Below are 19,132 nucleotides of genomic sequence, written 5' to 3' on the forward strand. Positions count from 1 at the left end.
AATGAATAGAGAAACCTCAGGAAAGTGGGCTCTGGAAGCTAGAAGGGGAGGCTAGGAGGGGGAAGCCACCCTACTCCAAGTCAATTACAGAAACACTGTGAATTACAGACCCGGACAGAAGAACTGTCAGGAGGAAAGAATCACAGACTAGAGGCCCCCAAGGATAGTACAAATCCTACAAGTTGACACCCCTGCCACTCAGCCAACGAGAAACTCATCACCCTGAACTGCTACTTTTCTCCCGCAGACTTTTCAAAACAACCTGCCCCAACTGCCTCCGCTTCTGCATAAAGCTCCTCTCCTTGGGTCGCTCGACCTGCCTCCGGTTTTGCCATAGCTCGCTTGTCCTCTGCTCTTCCCGAATAAGCCCCCCCTCCCTTTTTTTTTTTTTTTTTTTTTTGCTGATAAAATAACCTGATGGATTCATTTTTAGGGTTACCGCGGGTACTCTTCACTTGGGCGGAGACAAAATGAGGCCAATTAATCTGCTCACCCCAGGCGTTAACGTAGCCATTGACCCACGCGTACTGTCAGTTCGTGCCAGGTACCGGACTGTGTATACGGCGGAGGACAAACGCTCCGAGCCCTTGTGAACTAACGACCCCACGGACGTCACAGGCTTGGAAACACACAGGGGACAACCTCGGGGGCAGAAGACGAGAAAACGACGGCGGAGAGGGACGCGCAGGAGGCTGGCGAGGCCCCAAGCGGGGCGGGGAGGCCCGGCGGGAAGACCAGAGGGCCCCGGGCCCGCGGCCGCAGGTCGAGGCGGCGACTGGCGCCGGGGGTAGGACTCCAGCCCGAGACCGGGCCGGAGGAGGAGGAGGAGGAGGAGGCGCAGGCCCTCGGACTTACCGTCGGGCTCCCTCACTGCCGGCGCCGCCTCGGCGCTCTGCCTCTCGAGCCACTGCACGGCCGCGAACCCGCCTCCCGCGGCGCCCACCGCAGCTCCGGCCACGAAGACGCCCAGAGAGCGCCCGGAGCCTCCGAGGCGGGAAGCAAAACTTTTGGCAGCCATGCCCGGAGCACCTGCCTTCTGCGGCCGCGCGTGCGCACAGCAGCTCTGGCGCCTGCTAGCCAATCGCGACCGCGGGACCGAGGCACGCATGCGCACCCCGGCGTTGCCGGGTCTGGACCGGCCTGGAGACCCGGGATGCGCAGAGCGCAGGCGCACAGCCTCCCCGCTGAGGGCCTCGGGAGCCCCCTGCTGTCAAGGCTGGAGGCGCGAGTGAAGCCGCCCCCCACCCGCTCCACCCCTGGTTCGCTGGATCCGGCGACGAGTGGGAGGCGCGGCACTTGCGGGCGCAGTGGTGTGCACATGCAGTCCTGAGAAGAAAATACCTTTAGCCCCCCGTGACAGGTGAGTAAACACTGCACGTGGTTACAGGAGGGCCTCAGAGCCGCCAATCCAACTCAGGTCTGATTCCAAATCCTGTGCCACGCTGGATGTCCTCAGGACACCTGGCTTTGAGGTCACAGCCTACAAGTCCTGTTTTCCTATATGAAAATAGCTTTGCACCTCCCTAAGGAGTGTCTTGACAAGACACTACTCCAATCAGAGTGCAGGGGTTTGGACACCCACTCCACTACTTTCCTCTTTGGGTGTGTTACTTCACCTTTCAGGGGTTCTGTTTCCTCTTTTAGATAGGAATGCTAATAATATCATATATGAAAAATATACACTAAATATTATTTATACTTAAATAAGCAAAAGTAATTATGATGAAGATGATTAGACCTTAGGGCTCTTGTGAGGATTAAAGGTTACCATGTAATTTTTTTTTTTTAAGACTTTATTTATTTGAGAAAGAGCAAGCACATTCAAGCAGCCGGAGTGGCAGGCAGAGAGACACAGGCTCCCTGCTTACCAGGGAGCCAGATGCATGACTCAATCCCAGGACCCCGGAAACATGACCTGAGCTGAAGGCAGACACAACCATCTGAGCCACCCAGGCATCCACCACGTAAAGCATTTAGGGAAGAATCATGTCATTAAGTGCTCTGTAAACGTTGGCGATTTTTTATTAGTCCTATTTTATCTTGCTAGAATATAAAATCCAGACTGCTGAAGGCCTGCTGGTGGAGTAAGGGTATGTTTGGGGCACTTGTGCTCAAAATAAATGGGTTTTGTTCATTTTGCAGCACAATCTGCAGCACCCCACATGGACTTAAGCAGGAGGCCCTTTCTAACAACCAGCTAAAGAACTGTCTTGTTTTGACAGTTTCATGGGCCTACGTCCCTACCCAGGAAAACCTATTATAAAGTCATTCTGTGTAATCTCCTGCACCTCTGACCCTAATTGGTCAAGCTAGGTCAAGTAGAATCTTTCCAGGGATTGTGGATCCGGAGTCTCTTCAGGTGGCAGAGCTGTGACATATGAAACTCTGGTACCATCTGTAGCTTTGTTTCATGCTAAGTGGACAAAGGAGCAGATGCATCTGGTCTTGCACAGAGCAAGAGTGGAAGAAATGCTGAGGTGTAAGTGAAAGGCTGCAATGTGGTGACCCTGGCTGCCAAGACTCCTGAAGCCCGTAAGTGGCTTACCTTTACCCAACACTTGGCTGGCCCTTTGCCCCAGGATCCTTCCAGTGAAACCCCCTTTTTGTTTACGGTTTCTGTCATTTGCAACCAAGAGTCCCACCAAATACAATCAGACAACATGGGCATATCTGTAGGTTTCAAAGCCACCTCAGCAGCTTCTACTTGAATTTACTAAATAGATACATTCATTTAAGGGGTATTTCTCAAGGCCCTCCTAAGCGTCGTGGTTGGTTAAACACCAGAACGAGAGAGAAATGGTAGGTGACTTTTCCTCATCCAGACCCAGTGATTAAGGGAAGGAGTGGGAGGACAAGTTTAATGGTCCCTGAACCCTCTCCTACTTGCTCACTTGAGCAAGCCTGTTTTTAGAAATCAGCTTCTGTGTCCAGGTTCTTCTGGTGAAGGAATTCCCTTGCTGAAGAAGTGTGACCAGATGAACCCTCTGGTCCAACCAACCTTCCAGCATTTCTAGCTGTAAGGTCCTCTTTCAACAATGCTAGCCTTCCTCTCCTTCTCTGCACTTATTACGGCCACTCACTAATAAAAGGTGAACTATCTAAATCTGAGAGAGCAGAAATAGTCCAAAGCTGGACACCTGGTCCCTAAATAAAGGGTGCCTTCATAAAATTTCATTCTCTGAGAGTTCCAAACAGGTTAATTCTCATATTAAAGCATGAATAAAAAGCCATTGACCCTACCAGAAGGAGGATTCAAAGCTGGCGTAGCAAATATTAGTCAAAGGCAAAAAAAATCCTGTGTTACTATAGAAAGCAGCGAGGTAATTTCTGGGGTTTTCCAGTTTTCTTAGGCTGTAGAGATTCGTTATTTTGTTAACAGGGAACCATGTTTTCATCTTGTGAGGTAAGTCAGGAATTCTAAAACAGGAGACCTGGCTAGTTGATTCAGATCTCGGGTAGTGCCCCATGACTATATTTTTTATAAGTGACCTGGATACTCAGCCATGTTTAGAAATGACAGAGCCTCTATTCTGCAGTAGCCTTGAATAAGTGATTTTCTAGGCTTCTCTGCTCCACTTACAAAAATATTGCTCAGGGTTGTCCACAATGTATAGGACAGGGTAGGTGGGGAGGTACCAGAATCTTGGGAGATTTGGAAAAGATACCCCTCCCATACAGGAACTTACCCCGGGTCCCAGGACAGTCCATTTAGGAGAAACCCACAGTGTCTCCAACTAGGTCCTGAGCTTCTGAAGGGCAGAAATGAAGACCTATGCTGAGCTCCAGGACCATAGGACCATGACAGATTAGGCACTCAGCCATTAACAATTGCATGTGTACCCAACAGGAACTCACGGCCCTGTAGGTGGAGAACACCACTGTATATATTTCTAATTCCCATGAAAAGAAACTTCAATCCCCTGACATGTGATTAAGAAAGACAACAGGGTAGTTTTATTATTATTATTTTATTTTCATATACAAAAAGATAAAACTTGAAATAGCTCTAGATTTTTCCTCCTATTCTGTTGGGGTGTGGCTGCTTCTTCACACAGGGGGAAAAACTACATTCACATCGGTTTATTTGAGGACCCAGTGCAGAGTTCAAGCAGCAAAACCCCAACTTAGCAGATCTAATTTCAAACTTGACACTCATTTCTAAAATTACCACAGTAAAAAGGAACAAAGATCCACTGCAAATGAATGAACTATGATACAATGTTCTTTCCAAAATGTCTTCATTTTGCAACTGTAATTACATGGATGTCTGCTTTAGGCCATTTTAGATGTGTGCGTGTATATAATATATATGTATGTGTGTGATATATATATTTATATATATATCAGCACACTCTTCAAATCCAGACAGGGTAACAGCAACAAGATTAACTCTGTGTGTGTGTGTATGTGTGTGTATATATATATATTTTTTAACATGATACTTTAGTATAACTTTTGTTAATTCAGTAGTACAAGCTATTTCTGTTCTACAAAATTTTTATTTTATAGCTACAAGGGTGAAAAGTGACCTATTACATTTACATCTCACATATCCTGGTATACAAACAGTACTTACTGAATTTGAGCCAAAAACTAAAAGTCTTTATTTTTAGCACTTGAAGAGCTTCCTCACTTCTACAGCCTTAAAGTCATATACTAGTCACATTTCCAGAGTTTGTAATTACTCATTGTTTTAAACCGCAAGAAACAGGTGAATCCAGACTTTTAATTACAATTGTTATATACAAGTTAGATAACACAGCTCAGTAAGACTTCACTATCCATCCTAAACCCGACATACATATTCTCCACTAAGTTAGACGAGTCTTAGGGTTTTCCTTCTTTTCCTTACACATAATGTACAAATTTAGAAGTAGCTCGTAAAACTGATACATAAAGATGGCAAATGAGAGGTGACATTTTCTGTTGGTTCCAAAATTCATCCTGCAAAATTTGTATTCTGCTGTGTTCTTTAACTGTGTATCTGTTACATGCAGAAGCTCTTTTCACAAGAATTGACATCAAACTCAATGTAAGTTAAATTTACAGTACTGTAAAGTTACTCAGATTCAAGGACAAATGTGGAAAAATATTAACAGGTGAAAAATTCGGCCCTTTGACGCTACCACTAAGATCATGTCAAATTCATAAGCAGATTCTTTTGTACAGTTGAAAAATGGCATTGTGTGGATTTGTGGTATGGAACTGAAATCTAGAAGTATGCTTCTATTCTGCGGTAACCCTCACCCTCAATTCTTAAGTACCACCCAATTTTCTTTGCATTTTTACAGAATTCTAGAAAAAAAATGGGGGGAAAAAGCTGCTGGCATTTTAGCAATCCCTCCACTCACAGGAGGTCTTAACACTTCCAGATGAGGTCTCCTAAGAATATCTTTGTGATCACTGGCTCTCAGACGGCCTTTGACAGTGACCTGGACACTTTCCAAATCAAAACCCCGATGTTGCCTAATCTTTCCTACTCTCATCTCTGTCACTGCTGGTAACATTTGAATGAGCGCATTTTTCCCTTAATGGAGAAATTATTTGGCTAAACATACACTTAGCTTGTGGCAGTGCTCTGAGAAAACCCCACTTGGGCTAAAGCACTTGCAGGGACTGAAGTCAACAGTCCACTGATCAGGGCAGAGACCAAACACTCTGAGGGCTGATCAGAACCCACTGGGAACATACTGACCTTGGCATCCCATGGTCAGCAGGACAGCCCAGGCAGGCATCCCACGCTCTTATGGCTGAGTTACCACTTTTTATCTTGGTCTGCCATCTATGCCCCAGAGACAAAAATTCAGATGTGGTGACTGCTGGTTAATTAAACTTTTTGAACTGGTAAAAAAGGCTCTTTAAAAATATATATATATATATATATTTATTTAAAATACATCAAAATGACAAACAGCCGTATCCCGCAAGGCCTAATTTCACAGCAACATATGCTACAGACATCTTCCCAAAATGCACAGTGGTGGATGGTGGGTTTTTTAATCCTGCCATTTAAAGGAATGTTCTACACATTTGAGTTGTAGTGACTGGAAATGTGTTACAAAGAGCTCATCTTTGGAACTGATTTGTGTGCAAGACCAGCCAATTGAATCACTTTGCCTATTCAGACTCGAGAATACTGAAAATGGCAGAATTCAGAGAGGAACCCAGGAAGCACCGTTCAGATGACACTCTAGACCTATCCCACCACAGTGCAGTGAAGAGCTTGCCAGAAGCCCCCTTTTCAGTCCTTGGGAAGAGTTTAACTTTAAAACAAATAAGTGCCCGTACTTGGCAGGGTTCCTGCATGTGTATGTTACAAGCCTGCAGTATCGAGAGGACCCAGATGGTGACACTGTTCAACATGAGGTCTGAGGTAACTGGTTCTTCAAATACCTGGAGCATGTAACTGCATCCAGAAATTACAGCTGGGAAAAAGGAAAAAGGTAGGGTTTTGGGCTAGAAAAGACAAGTAGAAAAAAGCTTACAGCAGTTGCTTTTGGGGGAAGGCAGGTGACAAAAACAAAGGCACAACAAAATTACATTCCAAGACACGTGGCTGGAAAGCAGAGAAATGTTCTTTCACAGGGAGCAGGGAAAGGAATGACAGGCTAGTTCCTCGAGTGCTACTGGACCTGCTGAAACTATATTTATCCAAAGTACAAAAGGGGTCAAGTGTAAAACTTCACTCTGAACCAAACTGAAGAAAAACCACAGCTCGTTTAAAATGACACATCAGGGATTCTCCTGACAAAACTGTCCCAACCAGTATAGTTCTGAGTGCAGCAGCCCAGGGCCGGGGGACAGGCCTTCAGCTGGGCCTCAGGACTGGCAGTGACGATACAAAGAATCAGCTTCATCGTTCACCTTCCCTGTATCGCACCATCCAAAAGGCTCACCCAAATAGCCATCTACTCTCTACCCCAAAATAAAAAGGCTAATAACATGAAGACCACCTCCCATATCGTGGTAGTCATGCTGACCTTTTTAGGAAGAGCAGGAAGGGCTATGTGACAGCTGGAAGATGCCCTCTGGTATGGGGCTCTGAACTTCCTCAGAGCACTCCTGGTTGGATGCAATAGATGAAAGCAGGGAGCTGCCCCAAGCACTCGTGTGTCCAAGAGGCCCCAACCAGAAAAGACACAATGTGCCTGGCAGCTCACCATTTAAGTTGATTGCTGTGTCCACACACCACCCTCCTATTCTGAATAATTAGTCAACTGGAAATTCTGTCCTGAAAACTGGAAAATTTGGTCCTAGATAATTCAGTTTTGTGGATTCCTCAAATCACCAAACTCTCATTATAACTGTTTATAGCCTGAATCTTAATCATCCCAACCTGCTCCAATCTACACTCCCATATGATTTCTGTTCCTCAAAACACCCTCATATGACTACATCCTGTAATAGGAATTCACAAACTCATTTCTAACTTCAGAACGCTTTGTTCAGAAGAAATCTCAGGAGGAAGCACAAATGTAAAACACACCGCAGGCTCTTCTTGCCTCTCCTCAGCCCCTTGCCACCCAATCTGCAGGGAGCTGAGCAGAAGCATCACTGTCCCTCACAGCTTCAAGTGGAGTTTTGGCCAAACAAGACCCATAAATGGCCTCCCATCTGCCAGTGTATCGTGAGAATCCATATGAACACTAGGTAAAAGCTCCACACCACTCACACTCCAGTGTACATTTATCCTGAAAGGTAAAGCTCATTAGTCTGATTACAAAATCATTCCCATTCAAACTCACTAGACTTTATAAAAATAATCTGTGGTATAAAACAATCTCCACACTGTGCAGAAGAATCTGTCAGGTGATATAACTAAATATATATGTAGAGCTATAGATTTTTTTAAAGTAAAATTTCAAGTGTCATATCTCTATTATATAACCTATTCTTTTATTTACAATGCTACCTAACAACATTCCAATGCAAACGTGATTGGGAAAAACAGAATGATCCTGTGCCCAACCAATAGCAGAAATTCCCAGGACTCAAGACAGAACTCATCCATTTGTCAAAACAAAACAAAGCAAAATACAAAACACCCATCCTCACCTGCCTAAAAAGCATTAGCTAATAATGGGTCATACTTTTCATAACTGTGAGCTCAAAAATGTAAACTTTGCAAATAAATGTAACACTTTCCCACGGATGTCCAGAGAGCCTGCGTTTGAATAATCAACTGCATACACATGTGCCCAAGCGTATACTTCTCTGGGGTCCTGTGGTTGGTGTGCAGTGGCTCTCAGAATTGTGTAGGCCCCAGACAGTTCAAAGATACTCCCAGAGAGGAAGGGCAGCACAGGGCCCATCACCACATACTGGCATTTAGAGACTATGCATTTTAATTCATGAGGAAAAACCACTTGTATTATCTCTACAAGCTGCCATAGGAGCAAATAAAGTATCACTGGTTTTGGCACTACAGGGATACGTGGAGTACCACAATCAAAACATCCTCCTTCATTCACACCTGGAAGATATGGTCACAAAAATGTAAAAGCTTGGTACAATTTAAATAGTGGTAAATTATCTAAATTCAAAATCCTGTTCAAACCAAAGTTTACAATGGCCCCCAAATGAGTATAAAATAGAAATACTCAAAATATCCCTCTAGAGAATTTGGACTTTTATTTGATGAGTTCATGGGTCTCTTGGACCCACTGTTTTTAAAATGTAGCTGAGTCAGCTGAATTAATTTCCAAGGAGGCATTTTAAACTTCAATTTCTTTTTGCTACAAAACTAAGTCATTATCTTAAAAAACTTTTCCAAGCCTTCTAAAGGTTTGGGATACATTCATAGGTGGATTGCTGGTTACAAATCATCTACCAGGAATCTTACTTAAACAACTATGCATATAATCCTGAATTCATTAAATCTAGACTGAGAAGATAAACAGTTCATCAACTGAATTACTAGGCCTGTTTCTTTACCTAAAACATTACTGTTGATCAAGATTTAAACTCGTCATTACTAGGTTGAACACTTATTAGCTACTGACTATTTTATTAGTTCAGCTTTTATAAACAGCCCCTAACCAAGGAATTCATGGCACCCAAATGAAGAGAAAAGGCCACCTTGCCCTCTTTCCTTTCTGGCTGCTCACCCTGGATGGGGGGGTAGGGGGGAGTAGGGGGTAGGGTGGATAGAGGAGTAAATTCACTGTGCTTCTTGGAAAGGTGTGGTCTAGGGAGCCCCCAAAACGTGAACCAGGCCTGGCTATCTCTCCAAAGATGAACCATTAAGAACCCAAAAGGCTACTGAGATAGCTGGGACTAACAATCAAACTGAGTTAGCTATAGGAAATTATTTGCAATTCAGATACTGATCTAGTAAGCCAAGTTCTCAGGAATAACTCTTGGCCGTTCCACTTATAGTACCAATTCTAAAAACTTACATACGTATGCTTACTATATTGCTAAAAACCACCAAATCCTTGTATTACCAGTATGTGCTGAGAACTTTACACTGCATCCTATAAAAGGCAAAATTCCACTTTTAAGAGGGCCACCCAGTCTGCCTCTCTACCCTTATGGCTCAGAGCATAGGGGCCACATAACAGGCCTGAGCCCCACACAGCACACATACACACACAAAGGCAGCCAGGCTTGCCACCAAAGAAACACCACACACACAGTTCAAGTATTCCGTGCAGGGTGTCAGGGTAGCAGGGAGCTCAAGAACATGGCAGCTGGAGAAAAAGGTGACAGAGCGGGAAAGTGCTGATCACCTGCTTTGCTTTGCTTTTTAAAGCAAGGCATGCATGACCAGCCATGACAAGAAGACTGGAGAGATTCTTAACTGGGCTCAGAATATGGGAGTAGGGGGCTCAAGCCACTTGAAGATGTTCAAAGCTAAACAAAATCTCTCTTGTCCTGCACACATGCCCAAGTCCAGACGGGAAGAATTCTGGGTCAGAAGCAGCTGGCACACATGGGGAACTCCTCCCCAGGCATCACTAATCCCTTTGGGCACTTACACCTACAGAGCCATGTTGAACAACGAAGGACAAGCAGACCATGTTGAAGAGTGACAGCTGATGACAGGCCGATGATGCTCACCATTTCCCTTCACAGCCACATCTTCCTTCCTCCTAAGGATGCTCCACCTATAGCCCTCACCCTGAGTACCTCACTCAAAGGACTCCTGGGAGGGACCAGTGGTCCCAGGAGAAAACCTGGCTGATGCCAGCCCCTAAGGACTACGTCCAAGGCCTCCTCTGGACCGTCATCAAGAGTTCTTTGCAGGACACTGTTAAACCATGGCCTCTGTTCCCCACTTACCTCCTCCTTCTCTTGATCATTCCTGTATTTCTCTGGCTCAGTGTATCTTCCCAGTGATCACGGGTATTTCCAAACAGAACACATTCTCTCCCAAAGCCCACCCCACAGCCAGGAGCCTGTGTGGATAGAACACTAGAAACGAAGGAGCAAGGATCCTTGGCCACCTCTCTCCTCTGGCTTGACCACTCTCCCAACCTAGATGCCTAGATGGGGCAGCCTCTCCCAGTAACAGGCAAAATGATGTTCAACCTCTACCAGGCTGCTACAAGAGCTGGAGGGGGAGGGGGGAAGCTAGTTTTCTGAGCTCCCCAGAGGTGGACACAACATGAAATCTTTGTGGAAAAGAGCACAGACAGAGGCCCTACAACCCAATAAACACAAACCAGTTCTCTAAATGGTTTGCTGCTCCCCAAAGAATACATGACAGCACACAGACAAAAGGGTCTGGTGCAAAAGACCCATCCCAGGCTCCCAGGGGCATACCCTGGAAAAAGATCACCCACCTTCTTCTGCCATCAGCAGCAGGCAGGGATATTGCCCAATGGGTGCATTTTATACCACAGCACAAGGGAGAGGCAGCCTGAAGCCCAAAGGACTGGCGCTCCTCAGACTCCCCTCACTGGGCCAGCCCACACAGGAACCATCTCCAGACACTTCATTCTGGTGCCAAGACCCAAAAGCTACCAGAGCAGCTGAGCACAAGGTCGGCAAAGAGGGAGCCCATCCAGATAAAAGGCCTGTAGGCCAATAGGAAGGCCAGCCCCATCTGTACTGCATCTGGACAAGCAGGTCCCACACCAATGCCACAGCTCAACCCTCCACAGCCAGGCCAAAAACTTGTTCTCACAAGAATCAAGCCAGACAAAAAAATCATCCAGAGGAAATCTAAAACCAAATGGAGAGGCAGGGGTTTAGTGTTCCACGATGGGCAGGATGAGGGATCTGATCATTCCTGTGGTGAATCAGCTACATCTGTTAGTGGTTTATTTGTTGCCGAGGTTGAAAAGCAGATGCTAGAAAAGTAGAGATGCACTGCCTGAGGTGAAAGCTAAAGAAATTAGATATGGCACTTTTCAATAAATATTTTAAAGCTTTTTAAAGAAATAAGTGGAAAAGAAAAGCAACTGCTGTAAGGCCTGTTTTGCTGTTAAAAATTATTCCGAGGGAAGAAAAATACCACAGCACAAAATAATTTAAAAAAAAAAAAAAAAAAGGAAAAAAAAGACAACACAGCTTACCCAACAAAATCTTGTCCCTGTAACCACCTTGGCCAGCTCACAGCTTGACCTTTGAAACAAAAACTGAGCTCTGAGAGGGACACTACTCACCTCTCACAGTACCCTGTGCCCAGACATGCAGTAAAGGGACGCAGCCAAGGGGCAAGCCCCAGACGCACACAGTGTGCCCAGTGGGGAGCAGGCACCCTCATACTGTGATGCCAGGGTGCCGTGAGAACTCTCCACTCTCTCAAAGACTGCCCAGAGTCACAGTGTGGACTCATGGAGACACTACCGGCCTCCTCCGCCATCGCTGCTGCTTAAGGAAATTTACCTCCAGCACGTCTAAGGGCCACCATCTGGCCAAGTTACAGTGGGGTTACCTGTCATTCTGAACACTAACCAATCCAGTTGAGGGAAAGATCTAAACCTCCATGTAAGTCAAGAGGAGGCACTCCTGTCCCGTTCTCACCCAGGTCAACCTCTCCCCATCGCTCACTGCCTCACCTACCCTCAAGATGAAAGAGATCCAGTTTTTAAATAAAAGTCTCAAGAAACCCAGAGGGAAAAGCCTTCATAAACAAGAATGATGAATGCCCAGACGGCCCAGAAAGCCAATCTACAGTTGATGACAATTATTTACAAGGGGGCGTTATCAAACAAAAATGGTAGCACTCCCTAGAAGACTCAAACTTTTTTTTCTTTTTCTCTATTTCTTTTAAACTTTCTTGTCATAAAAGCCAACTTACATTAAAATATACTTACTACGAGACAACACAACTAATAAAATATATAATAAAACTTACACAAGTAGAAAATTGAGGTATTTCTGGTTTGAGGTGGTCTGTGGTCGTGAAGTTTTAATTCTTTTAACTTTTCAAAATTTAAACCTCGGAAGCCACATTGCAAAGCATGTGTGTCTATGTGGATGTATGTTTCGTTTTTTTAAAAAATTTGCATGTCTCATAAATTAAAAAAATTCAAATGTTGAAACAGCAGCATTAGGAACATTCACTGACTAGAGCAAGGTTATGGCATAATAGAGAAACGGTTTTTGAATATGCACCTCTTTGAGGGGTCTGGAGAAAGCCATGTGCACGAGCCACAGAAAGGGGCAGCAATGTCACCACACAAGGCAAAGCTTGCACTGCAGGACCCTCAGGTCTTCAGAGCAGCAGGCGTGGCAGCCCTGCCCAGGGAACCCTCTTAACCTGGCTGTGCAGGGCGCCCGTGGGCATTTCCCTGAACTGCTCTGGGAGGAAGCAGTGTGTTATAACTTCTTCCTCCACTACAGATAATTACAGCATTGTCTTATGAAGAATATGGTCACTAAGCCATGATGATTTCTACCCTTACCTAACCTTAAAATTAGGGCAGAGAAAATGTTTCGTCCAACGCCCAAGCCCAAGTCAATGGGAAAAAACTGGTCAGGGCCAACAGACGGGTCAGAGCCACACCTGCTTTCAGACTTTCTCCAAACCCCGCTCTTGCTGTTAATGCTCGGCCCCCCACACAGTCCTTCCCCACGATTCCTGGTTACCTGAGAAGTAGCATCTTAGCAAGGGATGTTGCTCCGAATATGCCCAAGTCCAGTGTAGCTCTGCTCCAAATCCCATCCCCAGCTCTGCCCTCCCCTTCCAACTCCGGTCCAAACCATCCTCCTTCTCATCCCCGTTTTTCCTCAGTCAGGACAACACCCGTTAATCCGTGAAAGACACATCTGCTGTTTCTGAAACTCACTGTCTAAAAAGGGAGAAAAACAATAAGGGGGAGTGGGGGGACAAGGGCTGGGGGGACTCCTCCTCTGAGGAAGGTGTGTTCTTATGTAACAGTCTTCAAAGGTTCCTCTAGGTAGAGTTTGCAGCATTAAGTTTCCTAAGACAGGAGATGGGTTTCTTTGTGTCACAGATTCTGAGACAACAAATAAAGAGAAAGCGGGAAAAATGAACCCCAAAGGACAGGAGGTGGCTGAGGCTCTTCAGCATGGCGCTGGTTCTGCATTCACAGCTCAGCACCTCAACGCCTGCTGACGTGTCCGCTGTTTGCGATACAGTAGAGCAATGTGCTGGTAAAAACTGATCCAATCCAAAAAATAATATTAATAATAATAATTATAATAATTATAATAATAATAAAAAGTCAAGGTAAAATAGCAGCTGCATTTTATGTGTTTGTTGGTGTTATGGGATTTCCAAAACAAAACACAACTTTTTTTTCTTTCCTCTTCAGATCCACTCGTGTCCTGGGCTTAGATGCTCGACTCCTTAGGGGGCAGGTCCACATTGGTGACGGAGGTCACCAGGGAGACAAGACAGTCCGAGGTAGTGCCGTTGACCGACCTCCTGATCAGGGCCACCCGCTCCTCCACGCAGCCTGCAGACAGACGAGCCTCGGCATCATGGTCCCAGCACTCCTCGATGGTCACGCAGAGCTGGGCCAGGCCCTGCACATCAGTGAGGATGGGAAAGGACAGCCTTATGAGTGCCCCACAGGGAAGATGAGCACAGGGGACAGGCCAACCTGAGGATGTCCCTGAGGACCAGACAGAGCCCGCTAGCCCCAACCCTGGGCAGAGACTGTGGGAATCAGTGGCCTTCCCTCGGGGAGGCCACCATCCCGAGCCCACTGGCCTCCCTCCACAGGCTTAACGGAGGGAGAGATGGAGTGGGGAAGCCTGCTCCTCCCAGGGCAGACACAGCTGCTTGCCTTGGGGCAGTGACATTTAAACAAACTCTCTCATGAATCCTAATCATGTCAGGGCTCACAGTACAGGTTCAGTTACAGTAGGGACCGGAGGAGGGCTTCCTCCCACTGTACTCCCCACAACCCCGGGGCCCCTCCTGAGAGTCCATATCACATGGTGTAACACCCTATGCTGGCACATACACAGAATGGGACCAGGAAAGACAAATGCCCTTTTCTCTGGCCTCTCAGTGCTAGGCCACACTGAGATCTCTCTGGACCTTGGGCTCCTCATCAGCGAACTGGCCCAGCCACCCCAGTATGTCTGCCCTGGGAGACTGAGAAGGTCTGAGGCAGAAGGTCCAGACTCTGGCCCAGTCTCTGTGTCCACAAGTCTGTCTTCCCCATCTGCAGCCCTCCAGCTGAACTTGGTCCCACCAGCTTGACCCCTGATGGTGTGCATGGTAGACTGCTAGCGTCCAGTGGCCTCAAGACTGTCCTGTGACTGAATGAACCCAGAGGTGACCAGGGGGAGCAGATCAACAGAGCTGAAGGCAAGTGTCCTTCCAAGATAGGGAACAGTTTATATGGCTGGGGTCTTTATACAATCTCCCCAGACTGGAGGAGCCAAGATGCCATGTGGCTTAGTCCCGGAAAAATAATGAAGGCAGAGAAGAGAGAATATTTAATCAGGGCTAATCCATACTAAACATTTATATGACAGGTATCCTGCCAAGCAATTTACAATGACCAGTTAAATTTAGTGTTACCCTGAGAAGACAAAGGCTCAAAGAAATAAAACAATCTGCTAGAAGCCACCCACCTACTAACTGGCAGATCCAGGATTCAAACATGTCAGGCCCAGACCCAATGGGTTCCCCTCCACATAGCGGCAACACGGGCCCTGATGAACTGTCACGCCCCATCAGTTCTGGGCCCAAACCCAGAGCCACCTCCCTGCCGAGACTGGAACCTCCCCAGACCCTTTCCTGGTAGAAGGGAGGCCTCTGAGCAGGGAGGAGATGAGGAGACTACCCTGCTGCCTGAGGCATCCTCTCTCTCTCTGTCCACACCCCCTTGATCGCCAGTCTTTGTCACACAGCAAGGGCCTCCCCTCTCTGCTCCCCAGCAGTCACCTGCCACCCAGGCCCCTCACCGGGTGCTTCAGCCAGTGATCCTTAATGGTAGGCCGCATCTTCTTGTGCACAACCACCTCTTGCAGCTCCTCCAGTGATGGGTGCTGGCCAATCTCTTCCTCAAACGGCAGCATGTACTCATCCACGGGTCCTGTGGGTGACAGCGAGCCCAGCAGGGTCACCACAAGGGCTCACTGTTCTTCAACCCACACCCTGGATGCTCGGGGCTCCCATCCCACTCACCATCTGCAGCCTTGCAGCGGGACACAAGCTCCCACAGCACCAGCCCCATGGCGTACATATCAATGCGCAGGAAGGCATCTCTCTGGAAGTTGATGGCTCCCTCAAGCACCTCAGGAGCCATGTACCGCCGTGTGCCCACCTATATGAGGACAGGGGAGGCATGCACAAATGTACTCACTGCTGGACACAAGAGCCACCTCCTGAGTGTACCAGAAAGGGCCAGGATGGCAGCATCAGAGGCCACGACCAGGGATGACAACCCCTTGATTCGCCATGTTCACGGGAGGTCACAAGAGGTCATGGTGTACATGTTATGCCTCAAGGATAATTTAAAAATATCACACACTTAAGACCACAGTCATCTAACCTGGAACTGCTGCCTGTTTGCTCCATCAGCACCACAAGGGGCTACCCAGATGGCATGTGTTTTACTAAGATGAAGATCAGAAACAGAGGGCCTGAAGAATACTTAAAAATATTTATAGCAATTGTCTTAGGACGGTTTCCTCAGGTTTAAGTTTCAGTTACGTTTTCTCGGGCTTGGGTTTCTTAGTATAGTTCCTTCTGTTTTACATTGTTTAACAACTCCACTAAAAGAAAAACATAGAGCCTACAAGGGCAAGCACCAACCCCAATAGGGAAGCTGTGCCTGTCTGACTGACTAGACTTTGAGGCTCCATGCCCTCCAGGCCCTGCGTGACCCATCGCGAAGACCAGTGTTATTCCTGGAGTTTTCAGACAGCTCCAAGCTCACAGTGACCTTTGCCAGCCGGCACCAAAAGGGCAGCATGCACCTCCATGCTGGCACCCCCCTGCACCCCTGGAGGCTCAGTACCTGCCCGTGAGTGTCCCCCGGAGGTTTCCCTGGCTCAAACCGAACAGCCAGACCAAAGTCAGCCAGCACGGCTGTGAGGTCACTCTTGAGCAATACATTCTTGCTTTTGAAGTCCCTGTGGAGACAAGTGGACCAAGAGGAAGGTGAACACCCTGGTCCTTGCTCCTGGCCTCCCACCCTGACCGCCAAGATCCTGGAGCCCAGGTCTCCCAGCCCCCAGAGACCCCAGACCAGGCCACCCAATCCTCTCTGGGGAGCAGGGTCTATCCCAGAGCAGATAGGCAGCTTTAGGACACCCTCCCACCACCCTTCACCCCTCTCGATGTGAGAATCTCTCACCGCACCTCTACCACTGCTGTTAAAGCCACACCTACCACAGTGGCTGGCCAGACCCCATTCCAATCCCTTCAGTATAAAAGGCCAGCCTCAAAAAAAAAAAAAAAAGAAAAAAGGCCAGCCTCTGCATTCTTGGAGGGGGCAAAGTCAGGCATACTGACCCAGGATTAAATCTTCTGGGAAAAATGTACACTACCCAGGACATGAGTGACAAGTTTAATGAACTTGCCCAGGTCTCCGTGCAGGCCCCTGCGGGGCTGGCGCCAGGGGAGAGCAGGGTACTGGCAGGTACGTTCAGCTCTGCCTCTCATAGCAGAGGTATGTTTGGTCCTCTATCTCCCCATTGTCTGTGTCAGTCTCCCTGTGAGGATTAAGCTCAGCGAGTAGTAAGCACACATGCTTGGGGCCATCCGGCACACGTCCTGTGCACTACTGTTAGGGTGAACCATACAGAAGAGTCAACATTCAACCATTTATGACCTACAAAAACTGCAACTTCATACCGTCAACCTTAAGTGTCACTGACGATATTACCACAGGGGCCCTCGAGCTTTGAATCCTGGAGTCCACAGCCCATTCCCCTCCCTTGTAGGCAAAAAAAACACACTAAACTCAGTATGATGACAAAATACTCAACTTCCGTACACTACTATTCCTCTATGCAACGAGGCCGGGAACACACCACCTGTCTCACAGACGACAAGTGTCTAAGACCTCTCTCTCAGGTGACAAGACTGACACAGCCTGGTGTTTCTACGCCTTCAGAGCAGTGCCTCTGTTTAGTGAGGACTACAATGACCAGTTAATACAGTGGTCTCAAGGTGTAGCCCCAGAACCCCAGAGTCCCTGACACTGTTTCAGGAGAACCGCAAGATCAAAATTACTTTCATTCATGATCCATTATTTGTCTTTTTGTAAATTCACTATCTCAGGAGAAGAGTTTTCCAGAGGCTACATACGTGTGACATCATCACTCTAACACTTAACAGCAAATATCAGTAGACGTAACCTATAAGCACGGAAGTTCTTTTTAAGAATGTAAAGAGATCCTGGGGCACCTGGGTGGCTCAGCTGGTTAAGCATCTGACTCTTGATTTCCACTCTGGTCATGCTCTCAGGGTCATGAGATCAAGCCCCAAGCTGGGCACATAGAGCCTACTTAAGATTCTCTCTCTCCTTCTCCCTCTGCCCCCCACCCCACTATGCACAGATGTGCACACTCTCTCTCTAAAAAAAAGGAAAAAAGAAAAATAAAAAGAACGTAAAGAGGTCCTAACCAAAATGTTTGAGAACAGCTGAACCAACCTTCCAGCCAAAGTAATGGAGTCAGCACTTCCTCATGCGGCCACTGGAGGGCATGAGGAAACCAGCTTTCAAGGCCATACCAGGCCCAGGACACAGGTGAAGGCAGGGGATGGGCCAGCTGGGCCCACTACAAGCTGCCAAGCATCTTTATGAAGCAGGGACCCCTCCCCAGCCCACCTCAAGCCCTGCTCTCACTCTCCAGCCCTCTCTGCAGCCCCACACCAAGTGCTAACCTAGGTACCTGTGGGCAATAGACGGCTTGTGGCCCTCACCACGGCACCACGGCACGTCCTCATGAAGGTATGAGAGGCCTCTTGACATTGTCTCTGCCACATGACACAGTTCATTCCACGTGATGATGTTCCCCTTGAGGTAATCCGTGAGGGAGCCCTGTAGGAGACAGCACAGAACTTGGGCACAGGATTCTGGGCTCAGTGGACCAACAGCAGGCCCCTCTCCTGGGAGACTGGTATTGATACAGAAGGTACGTGAGGCCAGGAAGGGCTGGGGGAGGGGGCATCAGAAGGTGTTTGTCATGAAGTCTCTGTGCTCATTCATAAGAATTCATCCCATAGTTCTCGTTGTGGACACTCTGAGTCTTCCACACTCAGGAAGGGTCCCCTTATGGTGGAAGGCCACCTTGTCTGAGGAGCCCCTGTCCACAAGCATGACTCACCTTGTCATGGAAGGCCGTGATGAGCCAGAGCTCCACCTCAAGGTTGGAGCCTCGCTTCTCAGCAGCAATGAACTGCAGCAGGTTCTCATGCTTCATGCCAGGCGTGCTGAAGATCTCCCGCTCACTCTGCCACGACTGCTTGTCCTAAGGCAGGGATGCGCTCAATGCCACTGCTGCCACCCACCCTGCAGCAAAACCGCCATCCCATGCCATCCGTACCACCCCTCCTCCCGACCTGCCCAGCCTCATCTCTGTAAGGGGGGCAAGCAGACAGCCAGGACTGAGCTGGCCCTGGAACACAGGCCAACGGCGATCCCAAATATCACTTAGGACTAGCACCTGATTTACAAACAAGGCCACTGAAGTCCAGGGAGGGAAGTGAGTGGCCCAGTGTCACCCACCAAATGAGACACAGAGC

General features: G+C 47.6%; 2 protein-coding genes and 1 long non-coding RNA gene across 6 annotated transcripts in view; 1 reads left to right on the forward strand and 2 right to left on the reverse strand.

Annotated features, from left to right (window-relative positions):
* EXOG (exo/endonuclease G) overlaps positions 1 to 1,123 on the reverse strand; it is a 28,603-nt gene extending 27,480 nt beyond the window's left edge. For both annotated transcript variants that reach the window (XM_072793315.1, XM_072793314.1), the window contains exon 1: positions 856 to 1,123. In XM_072793315.1, the coding sequence (XP_072649416.1) occupies positions 856 to 1,108 (253 nt within the window). In that variant the 5' untranslated portion in view covers positions 1,109 to 1,123. The remainder of the gene's footprint in view (positions 1 to 855) is intronic.
* On the forward strand, positions 378 to 12,323 carry LOC140614247 (uncharacterized). The gene is made up of 2 exons (XR_012015153.1): positions 378 to 1,360; positions 9,989 to 12,323. It is a non-coding gene; the product is annotated as an uncharacterized lncRNA (long non-coding RNA).
* A 1,323-nt stretch (positions 12,324 to 13,646) lies between these two features.
* The window catches only part of ACVR2B (activin A receptor type 2B), a 31,538-nt gene continuing 26,052 nt past the window's right edge, over positions 13,647 to 19,132 (reverse strand). For 2 of the 3 annotated variants that reach the window (XM_072793312.1, XM_072793311.1), the window contains exons 6-11: positions 18,715 to 18,858; positions 18,280 to 18,428; positions 16,398 to 16,512; positions 15,563 to 15,701; positions 15,340 to 15,470; positions 13,647 to 13,944 (exon numbers count right to left, since the gene is read on the reverse strand). In XM_072793312.1, the coding sequence (XP_072649413.1) occupies positions 13,750 to 13,944; positions 15,340 to 15,470; positions 15,563 to 15,701; positions 16,398 to 16,512; positions 18,280 to 18,428; positions 18,715 to 18,858 (873 nt within the window). In that variant the 3' untranslated portion in view covers positions 13,647 to 13,749. Of the gene's footprint in view, positions 13,945 to 15,339; positions 15,471 to 15,562; positions 15,702 to 16,397; positions 16,513 to 18,271; positions 18,429 to 18,714; positions 18,859 to 19,132 lie in introns of all 3 variants that reach the window. The other variant, XM_072793313.1, reaches the window with a different exon arrangement.

This window comes from Canis lupus, chromosome 22 (assembly GCF_048164855.1).
Source record: "Canis lupus baileyi chromosome 22, mCanLup2.hap1, whole genome shotgun sequence".
Classification (NCBI taxonomy): Eukaryota; Metazoa; Chordata; class Mammalia; order Carnivora; family Canidae; genus Canis; species Canis lupus.